The sequence below is a fragment of the Ambystoma mexicanum genome, chromosome 2p (assembly GCF_040938575.1).
Source record: "Ambystoma mexicanum isolate Mex_15411 chromosome 2p, UKY_AmexF1_1, whole genome shotgun sequence".
NCBI lineage: Eukaryota > Metazoa > Chordata > Amphibia > Caudata > Ambystomatidae > Ambystoma > Ambystoma mexicanum.
Genome location: NC_090923.1, coordinates 737,569,924 through 737,582,813, shown reverse-complemented (window position 1 = coordinate 737,582,813; position 12,890 = coordinate 737,569,924). Strand labels below are relative to the sequence as shown.

At 45.9% G+C, this 12,890-nt stretch overlaps 1 protein-coding gene across 2 annotated transcripts in view; it reads left to right on the top strand.

Moving 5' to 3' along the window:
• Positions 1-12,890, top strand: part of PSMD8 (proteasome 26S subunit, non-ATPase 8) — a 251,293-nt gene that overhangs the window by 201,876 nt on the left and 36,527 nt on the right. Inside the window, exon 6 of one of the 2 annotated variants that reach the window (XM_069644355.1) lies at positions 8,697-8,808. The exons of the other annotated variant lie outside the window; for it this stretch is intronic. Coding sequence (XP_069500456.1) covers positions 8,697-8,808 — 112 coding nt within the window. The remainder of the gene's footprint in view (positions 1-8,696; positions 8,809-12,890) is intronic. 2 annotated transcript variants of the gene reach the window in all.

Below are 12,890 nucleotides of genomic sequence, written 5' to 3'. Positions count from 1 at the left end.
GAGATTCTTGAGTAAACTGGGCTGGTGAAAACTCAGACGATGTAAAAGGTTGTTGCGATCAGTTGGTTTATGGAAGATTGAGGTGCTGTTGCACGTGGTCTCCTTTTTAATGAAAACATCCAAGAAGGTGATAGTGTCATGTGAATTGAATCCGTTTGTCTATGTTGTTGAGATATTCAAAGAAAGTGTCGAAGGCTATCCTGGTGCCCCTCCACACTCCAAAAATATCGTCAATGTAACGAGTCCAAAGGTGAATGTCATTCTTCCAAAGCTGATTATTAAGTACATTATCAGTCTCAAACTTATACATGAAGCTGTTGGCATATGAGGGTGCCATTGTTGCTCCCATGGATGTCCCCGAGGTTTGGAGGTAAAACTGATTACGGTATTGGAAGTAAGAATTTTCTGAAATGAATTGTAGGAGGGCTAGTATGAACTCTTTCTGTGCTCGGATTTCAGATGATTGTAACAGTAGCCATTCTACAGATTCTATCCCGAGGTCATGTGGTATAGACGTGACCTTGGGAAAGAATCTGTAGAATGGCTACTGTTACAAGCATCTGAAATCCGAGCACAGAAAGAGTTCATACTAGCCCTCCTACAATTCATTTCAGAAAGTTCTTACTTCCAATACCGTAATCAGTTTTACCTCCAAACCTCTGGGACATCCATGGGAGCAACAATGGCACCCACATATGCCAACAGCTTCATGTATAAGTTTGAGACTGATAATGTACTTAACAATCAGCTTTGGAAGAATGACATTCACCTTTGGACTCATTACATTGACAATATTTTTGGAGTGTGGTGGGGCACCAGGATCGCCTTCGACACTTTCTTTGAATATCTCAACAACATAGACAAACGGATTCAATTCACGAGAGAAATTTCACATGACACTATCACCTTCTTGGATGTTTCCATTAAAAAGGAGACCACGTGCTACAGCACCTCAATCTTCCGTAAACCAACTGATCGCAACAACCTTTTACATCGTCTGAGTTTTCACCAGCCCAGTTTACTCAATCTCCCATATAGTCAACTCCTAAGGGTTAAGAAGATTGTTAGCGACCCTGATGACTGTTTAGTCCAACAGATCATGAAAGAGAAATTTCTAGCCAGGGGCTACAAACAAGCAGAACTTGATACAGCTTCAGCTACGGTCAACAGCTTGGCACGAGAGACCTTGTTATCTACCCAAAATCCTATAAAGAAGAGAGAACTGAAAACACCTGTATTTGTATCTAAATTTTCTATTCAGAGTAACAGAATTAAGAAAACGATCAGCAAGCACTGGGGGATCTTTAAAAATGATATCAGAGTACAAAGTTTATTCACAGAACTACCAGTGTTTGCCTACCAACGTAGCAGGAATTTGAGAGATGAACTTGTGCACACAAGACCACCCCTTAAGTAACCGATAACCCAACGGACGGGCACATACCCTTGTCTGAACTGTACTAACTGCAATTTAGTTATCGAGGGTAATTCCATTAACCATCCCAGAACAGGGAAAAAGATTTTGCTCAAAAACTATGGTACCTGTGACAGCACCAACATAATTTATGGCATTAAATGCCCGTGTGGAAAATTCTATGTGGGCCAATCCACAAGAATGGCCAAAACAAGGTGGAATGAGCATCGTTCATGTATTCGAAATGCTAACACCAACTCTGCCGTAGCACAGCACTGGTTGGAAAATGGACATAATTTGACTCAGATTAGATTTGTGGTTTTGGAGGTACTCTCAAGAAACAGCCCACATGAAGACCTTAACCAGCGGCTGAATCGCAGGGAGTCATTTTGGATTGACAAACTTGGGAGTCTGGTTCCCAATGGTATCAACGAGGAGATTAATTATCATTGTTTTCTATAATTTTGTAATTTCTTTGCTTTTAGGTATATGTTTCTAGCTACCATATGCTGCACTATACCTTATGTGTTATGGACCGAGGCCACCCCGCTGTGTTTCCTGGACTTTTGTCTGGGACCCAAGGTGCCGTCTGGCGACGACACCATTACAGTGGGGTGGTACTCGAATAATGTCTCATGTAACTAATCTATCCGCTGGTTTTGCCTATGACTGTATAAACAGCCTCAGATGCCGTCGTTCGACGACACGGTCCAGTTAGGACATATATATATTAATGTTGATGTAGATTTTATTACCATGTGCTTACTTTGCAACTTCTGTCTAGCAGCCCAGCATTCCTTTGGGCTCTTTTGTATTCACTATTTCCCTTTTGACTCTCTCCTTGTTAGTATCTTTCACTTGTTTTCACTCCTGTTATAAGTTGTCCACTTATGATGTTTTCCTTCGTTTGAGTATTTCTTTTATCTCTATGCTTTTTACTTTCCTCGTTTTTTACATTATATTATTTTGTTTCCATAATTCTTGACATATTCCCATCAAGGCTAATAATTAGTTTATAGCTCTGTACTGTTGCTCAGAAACCCATATGCAGTCATTTGTCCCGATCGCGCGCCCCGCCAGGCCACGGTCACGTGGTTTATTTAAGGAGCGTTGCCTGGGCAACGCTCCAATGCGAACAACGCAGTTACACGCCGGCAAGCGAGAGGAACAGTCGTCTCCTCGCTGTCCTTATGGTAAGCCCCCCGGAAGCTATGACACATACTGTCCACACGGATCCCACCCGGGTTTCTTAAAATGTCTTTCTTACATTGCAGCCTATCTGCGCCTCGGCGCTGATTTTGTCTGGGCAGCTTTCTGCCCACCTCATGGTTCTGGTTCACCAAGCCACTTCCCATGCAAGCATTCTGCCATTTTCTCAGGTAAATGCGTGTTGCATCTCTTGTCACCGCCAACCTCATTACTAACAGACTTATTACTCTTTCTTTTTCTATTTTATCTTTTATGTATCGATAAATTTCGGCTTCTTCTACTACTACAATGATTGGTATGTTATTTACATGTTTACATTTTTTATGTGAATTTACATTGTGATACACTGTCTTTTGGATGTTATGAAATCGTACATGTTAATTACAGACTTGCCCTGACGAAGGATTTGTAAATCCGAAATGCATTGGCAAAAAATGTTTTGGTCTGATGTAAAATGCTAGTGGCTTTTTTCTTTCTCACTAAGAAGATATTAGTGACGCCTCACACCAAGTGACGCATTATTTTTTTCACAAAATCATTTGCTGATAAAAGTCTTTATGAAAAATCACTGAACTTTTATTATTATCAATTTTGAATATGCTAACATTTCACTTTGGAATCTACCTAGCTTTGGAGAGTTTACATTATTTCTATACCCTGATTGGGTCTTTTGAGAGAGCGGCTGTATGGCCTTGTATCCCACTTGGTCTTTGCTTCCTATGTTCCTGGTACCCTTCCATCTGGCAGGAATAAAGAACACCATAGCCGACTTGCTCAGTAAGGAGCTACGCTCGTGTCACAAGTGGGAACCTCGGCAGGATTAGGTGGATCTCGTATTCAGACGATGGGGCACTCCCCAGATAGACTTATTCGTGATGCCGACGAACGCCAAGTGCTGGAGGTTCGCCAGCAGGTTTCCCCAGCCGGGGAGCATGGGCGATGCCTTCTCATTCCCCTGGGATGCCCTGTTCCTGTATGCTTCTCCCTGCCCCCCTGATCCCCCACCCCCCCCATTGCCATTGCTGCTATGTCTCATCAGTCACCTCAGACGGTCCCGGATGATCCTCGTCGCACTGACGTGGCCGAGACAGATCTGTTTCCTGGACATGTCCGCGTCCCTTCTGGTCAAACCTCCGATGAACGCGGATCTTCTCACCAGGGAAGGAGGCGCCATCCTCCATTACGACCCAGGATCGTTGAACCTGCAGGCCTGGCTCATGTAGCACTAGAGTTTGGAGGGTACGATATCCTGGCCGACTGCAAGGAGGTACTTGCTAAGACCAGGGCATCTTCGACTCTTCAAGTGCTATGGACACAAATGGAAGAGGTTCTCTGTCTGGTGCTGTTCACAGAAGATTAACCCTCTACGGATTACGGCCCCTCCAAGTGCTGCTGTACTTGCTATCGCTAGCCAAGACGGGTCTGGCACATGTCTCCATCAAGATCCATCTGGTGGCTATCTCCCGCTACACCAGAACTCCGGGACGATCATCTCTGTGGTCCCATCGCCTGGCGAAGGAATTTATGAAAGGACTGTACCGATTGTTCCCGCCGGTGAAGGCCCCGGCCTGGGGGCTAAACGTGGTGCTTGCCAGACTCATGGGGCCGCCATTCGAGCCTCTGTATGCGGCACCGTTGAAGGTCTTGTCGTGGAAGACAGCGTTTCTTGTGGCCAACACCTCCGCACCACGAGTGGGAGAGATCCAGGCCCTCTCATGTAAACCGCCGTACCTAACATTCCACCAGACGAGGGTAGTGCTGAGGACGCACACCTCCTTCATGCCCAAGGTGCCGTCGGACTTCCATCTCAACGAGCGCTTGGTGCTACCTCTTTCCTTTTCGTCGCTGGCTGAGAGGACTTTGCACTCGCTGGATGTGGCTAGAGCGCTGAAGTTCTACGTGGACCGCACGAAAGACCTTCGGAAAGACATCACAGCTGTTTGTGAATTTTGGACCTGTGAACCAAGGGAAGGCCCTCTCGAAGGCTTCCATTTCCAGATGGCTCTCCGGCTGCATCATGCACTGTCACCGGTTGGCAAACCGACCGTTGCCCGGCCGTCCGAGAGCCCATTCAACCAGAGCGATCGCTGATACCACGGCGTTCTTGTCTGGTGTGCCCCTGCTGGACATCTGCAGGGCTGCTACGTGGAGGTCGACGCACACCTTCACGAGATTCTACTGCGTCAACCGGGATTCCAGGGAGGAGGCCAGAGTCAGCCAAGCAGTGCTGCTCAACCTGTTCGCCTGAAGGTGGGCCTGGTGAGGAGGTAAGAGATGCTTAATGTTGAGTTGTTGATATGCTTAATGTTGAGCCTTACCACCTCTTGTGGTTGTGCATGTGTGTACTGCTATGTATTCTTGTATTCATGAGCATGTGAATACATGCCAGACCCCATGCTGGAGAAGGAACAAGTTACTTACCTGTAACTTTTGTTCTGATGCTCGTTAATCTACTTAGAATCACATGCTGTGCATATGGTCCGACATCCAGGGGTAACCGCAGAGTATTGCATCTTGTCTTTCGGGGACCGAAAGGAGACGTCGGCATAGGCGTGTCTGTAACACTATCCCTATTGTGACATGTGTAGTACCCAAAATCCCTCACGCGCCGCGGTCCCTCCGATTGTATTTTTTTTTTTGCCATGAGGGAGCCCAGGGTTCTAGTGAGTACATAAAGAGAGAAAGTAGTAGTCTGTTCCTTCCACCTCGAGCGGGGAGGTAGGGGAGGGTGCATGTGAATACAAGCAGATACAATCATCAGAAATGCTATTACGGTGAGTAATGCATGTCTTCTGATGCTTGTTAATCTGCTTAGAATCACATGCTGTGCTTAGACTAGCGAGCAGTACCCGGAGTTGGAGGTGGGTTGTGAGAAGGAACAGTAGAGAAAAGATGTCTTAGTAGTGCTTGTCCCTCCTGAGAATCAGACCTAGGAGTGTCTAGGCAATAGTGTTTTGTAAAGGTATGTACAGAACTCCAGGTTGCCGCTCTGCAAATGGACTCAAGAGGAACATTTGCAATGAATGCTATGGATGCCCCAGTGCCTCAAGTAGAGTGTGCTCTAGGCTTGAAGGGCAGTTCTCTCTTAGCAAGAGTGTAACAGTGTGATGTATTTGACAATCATCCTTGAGATAGCTGATTTAGAGACAGGTTCCCCTTCTCTACCAGCTGCCACTGAAAAGAAGAATTGTTTAGTCTTCCTTAGTGGTTTAGTTCTTTCCAGATAAAACATGACTGCCCTGCGCATGTCTAGTGTGTGAAAGCTTCTTTCGGCCATGTTAGTAGGCTTCTGGAAGAAAGTGGGTAGTTCGATTGACTGGTTCACATGGAACCCTCCAGAAGTAGGACGACCAGAGCTGGAGCCCCTCGTCAGCGTGCTGGACTCAAGGAGTGAAGGGAAGCCCAACCTGGCTGCTCAGTCACACTACCAACTTGTGTAGTACGGGCCTATACCAAAAGGTGGGTTACCTAATACCAAGTAGACAAGTGTTGTGAAGTCTCGCACAGTGTTACTACATCAATTATTGCCCAACAGTGGGACTGACTAGCCTCAAGACACTCTATTTTGCTGCAACTCCCAACTTGCTGCGACTTTCCAACGCTGCAGAATCCCAATGCCGGGGGTACCTCCACCACCTGTGAGTGCATTTTCTTCTGAAGTGCGAATCTGGCTAAATCTTTGTGGGCATCCAGAGGACCCTACAGAAGCAGGAAACTCAGGACAGAGGGATCAAGGAACTTCTAACAGGAGCTGTTTGTTCATCCATTGCTGCTGAGTCCCTCTCGAGTGCTGCCACAGGAGCCGGCCAGGGGTCCTCCCTTTCATCACCACGACCAAGGACCAGGAACTAGGGTTTGCTGCTTTGTATCCAGAAGCCATCCAGCTGGAACAACTTCTTCAATTCAAAGGTACTGTGGGGGTTGGGGTATATTATCCTTTTTTCCATTTGGTTTGCATCCTACCTTTTGGGAAGGCTATTTAACCCTACTCCTGAGTTGACCTCAACTCACTAGCATTGGCCTTGCAGCTTGTGCTTCTTGAAGGTGATTCCTCTTGAGTTGCTGTGATTTCTTGAACACCGACTATTTTTTTCTGAGAAGACTTGCATCGAGGGGGAGAGGGGGGGGCAGAAGAGGGATCGCCCAGGGGCAACGCGCTCGCCTTGGAAGCAAGACAAAACCGAGCACCACAGGTTCGATCCACGGGTCCGTGCTCAGAAACCTCTGGGTATTAAGCACGTTAGCATATCAGAACTTTGACTTTGGCTGTCCTGGCTCCCTAAAGGCCTCATTCTGAACCTATTCATTTTGGCAGTGCTTGTTCCCTTACAGGTTTTAAATGTTGAACACTTTAATGCTGGAATAAGACAACCTGCATCCCTCTGGGAGAATCCAACTATAATAGCAGTCAATTCTTATCTAACCCTAACCTGTCCCTCCTTAATAACTCAATACTGCAAAGGTGATACAAAATCAGTGTTATACTGACCTCAACTGACGTCACCTCTGGGTGCTGGAAAATGTGTAACATATGAATGAATTACTCACCTACTTTATTGTTCACTTTTGGAATTGAATCCTAACTTGGGATTAATGTTACAGCCAATTACTGCTTTTTAAAAGATTCTTTAAATATCTTTGTATTAAATGTATTAAATGTATTATATAACTTTAAGTGTGTATGTGTTTACTTGTATACCTGGATTTACTGATTTCATTGTACATCTTTACAGATCACATTACCCCTCTTAAGATAAGCCTGGCTGTGTATTACAGGCCTATATTAAAAGGTGGGTTACCTAATAACAAGAGATGGCTTGTGTAGTCCCACACCAGTTAGATGGCACTAATTGTTACCCAAATAGTAGACTGTTCAAACAAGTAAGTAGTTCACTTTAAGGGGTCCAGGGACTTCATAGAAGACACCCTAGAAGGATTCCAGCAGTGGGCTTTGTGAACTGGATGAGTGGCCTCCCATTCACAGAAAACACCTCAAAGCTACACAGGAATCACAAAGGCTTAAGCTAAGTAAATACCCCAGCCAACACAGTACCTTAGCACGGAAGAAGAGTTGCAGCAAGAAGACTTCAGGATCTGCAGCCAAAACCCGGTCGCAGAATTCCTTGTCATGAAGATTGAAGACATGACACTAGAAGGGCTTCTGCAGCAGGGATCAACAGGGAAGGCTCCAGACAAGAGTTTCAGTGGTTTTTGGTGCCCTTTTTAAGGAGCTAGAAGAAGACTGAATCTCGCTGATTGGATTTGTGTCGCTAATCTGGTCCAGTACTCTGGTGAGGGGACTTCAAGGACTGGAATCGCGTCTCTGGAGGTGGTGGTGCGGGGGGATGGGGTTAATGTACTGTAGTTTTCACATGGTTGGCCCAAGAAATTAAAAGGGGAGCCCAAGGGCAACCCTGTAATAATAAAAAAGCTATATACAAAAAGTTGTCCGAGGATAAAATTAAAAGGACACTACGTAGATTCTTGGAGTAAAAGTATCTGTGTGTGGAAAAAGTTTCCCACTCACTGAGGTATAGGGAAATATAATCTACCAGTCCAGCAAAAAGTTCTGGGGTTCTCGGGTATATTTAGCACTAAAGTTAAAATCTTAGATAACACCGTTCCCATCAGATTTTCTTCCCTGGCAAGTTGCTGTTTTAGACTGGTTTGTGCACATGGTTTCGTGAATAAAGGCACAAACTATACCGGAAGTAACTTTTGTGCTGTTTGCTGAGTTTGTACATACCCTGTGCTTATGCAGAAATGTTTTCAGTGACTTGCTGGAGGTTTGTTCCCTGTAACATTAACTCTTTTACTGTGTAAGGACGTGTGTTTGGATCCGAAAAACGTCTGTTTTTATGGCTCAGGAACAAAAGGATTCCCATTGGGAATAGTTTTGTTTCAAATGGCTTCTGCCACTGAGGGCTATTTCACTAGATCCGTCTTTAGAAGCAACCTGCATGATTGATGAAAGCAAAAGCAATAGCTTTTCCCATTTTCTATAATTCTGTTCATTAAACCTGCTGCAGTTTCTTCATTTTTGTTCTCTTCTGTTTCTTTGCTTTGTCACCAGAGATGAAATAGCTGGTTGCATTGAGAAGGCCTATGAAAAAATCCTCTTTAATGAAGCAACCAGAGTATTGTTCTTTGACACTCCAAAGAAAATGACCGAATATGCAAAAAAGGTACACTGGTTACTAATGCACTGAAAACAACAAACTGATTTGACTGTGGTTAAGAGAGCCTTCCAATATTGTAAACATAAACTGAAAAGGTTTGTTTTATTGCATTACATCCTGTCTTAACCATGCCTAAAAACAATTGTTAGTTATAGGTGTTCATTGATGCAGCAGATTTTTTATTTTTATTTTAGTTTGTCTTCAGCTCTCCAGATAATTTGGTCTAGAACTGGCTTCAACCCAAGCCTGCATGGCCAATGGTGAAGAATCAGGAGTCTTAGTTCAAGACATCTGTAGTACCACAGGTTGCATTGCATACTCCTGATATATAAACATAGTAAAGGTTGAAATGACTTGTTTTGCATCTTCTCAGCTATAGGGCCCTTTTGGCATAACTGTTTATTGGGCGAGTGGTTTTTTTTTTTTTGTTGCCTTATTTAACCTGCTGAACTAATTTTTCTTTTGTGTTGTACTTTGTGATCCTTCAAGCTCCCAGTGCAGGGAGATTTCTAATGTTTATTTTTTACCTTAGTTTTTGCACTGCAGCACCAGCAGCCTAAGTGGAGTGCTACAGTGACAGTCACTTTATTGCACAAAGTAACATTCTGGTTACTTTTGTGATTGGTGCAGAACAGTCTTGTGGAATTGAACTGATTTTTACTCTTCTGGTGCACTACCTGCATATACATTTTTATTGCTCTATAATTCTGAGGACCATATACTCATAGCTGCTCCTCATGTTACATGCTCTTTTATTATGCAATCTTGCTTTTTGGCCTTGCTGTTCTTTTAGGGCAGAAGTTGCCATCTTTCTGTGTCCTCCAAACAACTCCTGGCTAGGCTTTGTGTGTCTGAACTGGTTGGTACTAGAAATTGGGAAGGGCTGGGTCCCAATCTGCGTACCTTAAGTCTGATTCATTGCTGGGCATATTATGTACTAATGTGGAATATCAGGGAAGCCTGCTTGGAACCCAATTAAGACTGCAATGAGAAGAGCGTCAAACTCCTGTTTCTACCAGTGTGCCAGTGCTCTCTTGGCAGAAATAAGACTCTAGCGTATCTAATTTTCCAAATATCGCCTCCACGGTCAAGACTGTTATCAAGCTAGAGTTCACAAAGCAGAACCACCCCTGTTAACCTGCTTGAGAGCAATCTTCCAAGAGGCAGCTGTTGGGGAGATTTCATTGTTCTGCTTCAGCCCCTCTCCTAATGAGACCCCCCAGCACTTTTGTCTAAACTTCTGGACCTTTCTTTTAATCCTGAATGAGTGGAGACTTTCCTCTCATTCATTCTTGTGGGCTCTGTCTTTTGGAACTCTATTCTCTGTATCATACCTGTACTATTGAATCGGTTTGCTCCATAGCTCTTGAAGGCGTCTGTGTTTTTTTTTTTACTACTGCAGCACACTGCTCCTTATGAGCAGTGATGCTGTGGACCCTTGGAGTCCTCCTTTAAGACTTTTTTTTTTTCCCTATATCCTCAAGTAACTAAGTTCTTAAGGATGGGGAGATACTTAGAGGGTAATTCCTAGAATTCAGCGCAAAAGCAGCGCATGCGGGCAGCGCAGAGAGGGAGCGTGCGCCAGCCGTGTGCGCTAAACAGTAGTTTGGCGCACCGCGTATTCATTGATTTCCCAAGCCATTTGGAGCCGTGGCGCAGCAAACATCCAGCAGCGCCAGTTACGCCCCCAAGAACACCCTTTGCACAAGGAAAAGCCATCAAAATCCCCAATACGGCGCAAAGGGCTGCGCTAACCCTGGACCAATTTACAGGGCCGTTGCACTTTAATCGCGTGACAAATTATGCATACCCCGCTCACGGCAGCCAAAACGCGTGAAAATGTACTCGCCCACCCTCTTGAATACGGGTAACCCGCTTGCGGGTGCCAAAACACGTGGAAATCTCCCTGCGCACCCTCTGCCATACGCGTACCGCGCTCGTGGCTGCCAAAACATGTGGAAAACACGTACCCAGGCCAATCACGTGTGAAAAACCAGGCACACCCCTCCAAATACATGTACCCTGCTTGCGTCAGGTAAATGGCGTGGAAAAAGTCCCCCCTGTGGTGTGTGCTGCCTGCGGGGCATGGGAAGGGTGGATGGGCTGCCTGCGTGTGTATTTCAGGGGTGCAGGGGCTTTTCACGCGCACGTGGGCTACAGGGGTCGCATATCTTTTTCTTGTTTATTTTTATTTTTTTTTTTTTTTGGGGTGCCTGAGCGTTGCGTGACATCTCATTTCTCCTCGGGGGGCCACAGAATGGGACATTCATCATAGCTCTATATACGTGTTTGTTGTTTGTGCTCACTTTTATGCTGCGCGGGGCCGCTTACACCTGCTTCCTGCTGGCGTACGCGCTTATGGATTAGCGCGTCTTTTTTTGGCGCACAAGTTTGCCCTGTTAGATTCCATGAATACGTGTTAGCGTGCATGTGGGCGTTGAGAGCATTTACCTCCGGTACTTAACCCCCCCCCCGTAACGCCCACATTTTCACGCGTTGTTCCCCATTCCGTGTGTTACGCCCCATGTTCCGCCCACTTTTCTTGTGTGCGCTACACGTTGTGCGCTTTCGCTGTGCGCATCGCGCACATCGTTTAGTGACGTGTGCGCCACCCACGGATTTGGCGCACATCCCAGGATTTACACACGCAGCGCATTCCATGGCTTTAGCACGCGTGCGCAGCGATTTTCACGCTTCGACGCACATTTATTCCATGAATTACCCTGTTAGTATCTCTCCCAAAACTCTATAGTCTGAGAGATTGGCACACTCCACCTTCAGTGGAGTGCCAAATGGATACCCAGTATTCCCCCATGCCACTGCTCAGGTTACCTTTTTAGTCACATAGACAATCACCTAGTTATGGCTGGTGGCAGTGGACGCCTTCTACCAACTATTGTGTATTTTTTGTACTGCAGGCTATGTCCATAGCCTCGGTAGTGCACAGTACGGACACCCAAGTACCAACTTGGGTCCCTCCCTTCTTTTTTCGCCATTACTAGTGTGGCTGTTCTTAGCCCTTGTACCATTCTGAGAGGTGGAGGTCAGTGTGCGTGTTTTTGCCTTTGGTGGGAACCAGTATGTATCCCCGTCTTGGCTCCAAATTGTCTGCGCAGGAAGTGGAGGAGGAGTTTTCCACCCCCCCTGTCCTTAGTCTGCCAGAGTGCCTGAATAGGTCCAGTTCCTACAGGGGCTCTGGCTGTCCTAATTGGACATCCAAACGCCCCTTTTTTGTAAAATGCTGAGAGATTGCAGAAGAGTGTGTGCTGGAACTGTATAAAAGGTGAGGTTTATGGAGTGAGAAGTAAGTCGACCACTGGAAACAGAAGTAACCGAAGAAGAGAGGCACCTTCAGACCCTTTGAAACAGGAGCTCCGAAGAGGACGACTCCTTCCCTTTGACTGGTGGGGAAAACGACCAGTCCCAAGACAAACTTTGAAACAAGCCATCTTGCGAGGTCCTAGGTGTTTCCAGAGCTGCAGAACCCCTATACCAGGAGACATTCTGCCCATTTCGAGTGCATCGTTGTTGAAAGGCTGAATCCCTCCATTTCCTTGTTGACCCTGTAAGGACGCTCCAGAGATCAGTTTTCAACTCGCCCCAGACCCTCTCGCCAGAGTGTGGGACTGCAGGAAGTGAAGAAGTTTGACCAGGCGATCAGTTTACTTTGTTGGTGCTGTAGAAAAGGCACCAAAACCGCAGTGAACCAAGAAGTTGCTGAAGTCATGCCACAGGTCCTTTCTCGAGACTGATGCTGAGATCACGTCCATTGTCCTGCCTTCAGTCACCAGACCCAGGAATCCAGAGATCGGGTCCAGAGCTGCAACATTGCAGAGCATCCAGCACACACCTTTTCTTCTAACCGAAGGTCCTGTTGGGGAAACGGGTATTGCTTACCTGATTCCAAAAAGTTGCTCCAGTATTGGAGTGCACGTAGAGGTGTTCAGGGTAACCCCCTCTTACCTCTGAACCAAGCCGCTGCTTGTGTCCCCTTCTGGAGCCCGTTTTTAAGGTCTCCTTTGTTAACTTTCTGCTTCAATAACTCTAGACCCTGGAAAAAAAACACAGAAACTCTTCATTATTCGCTG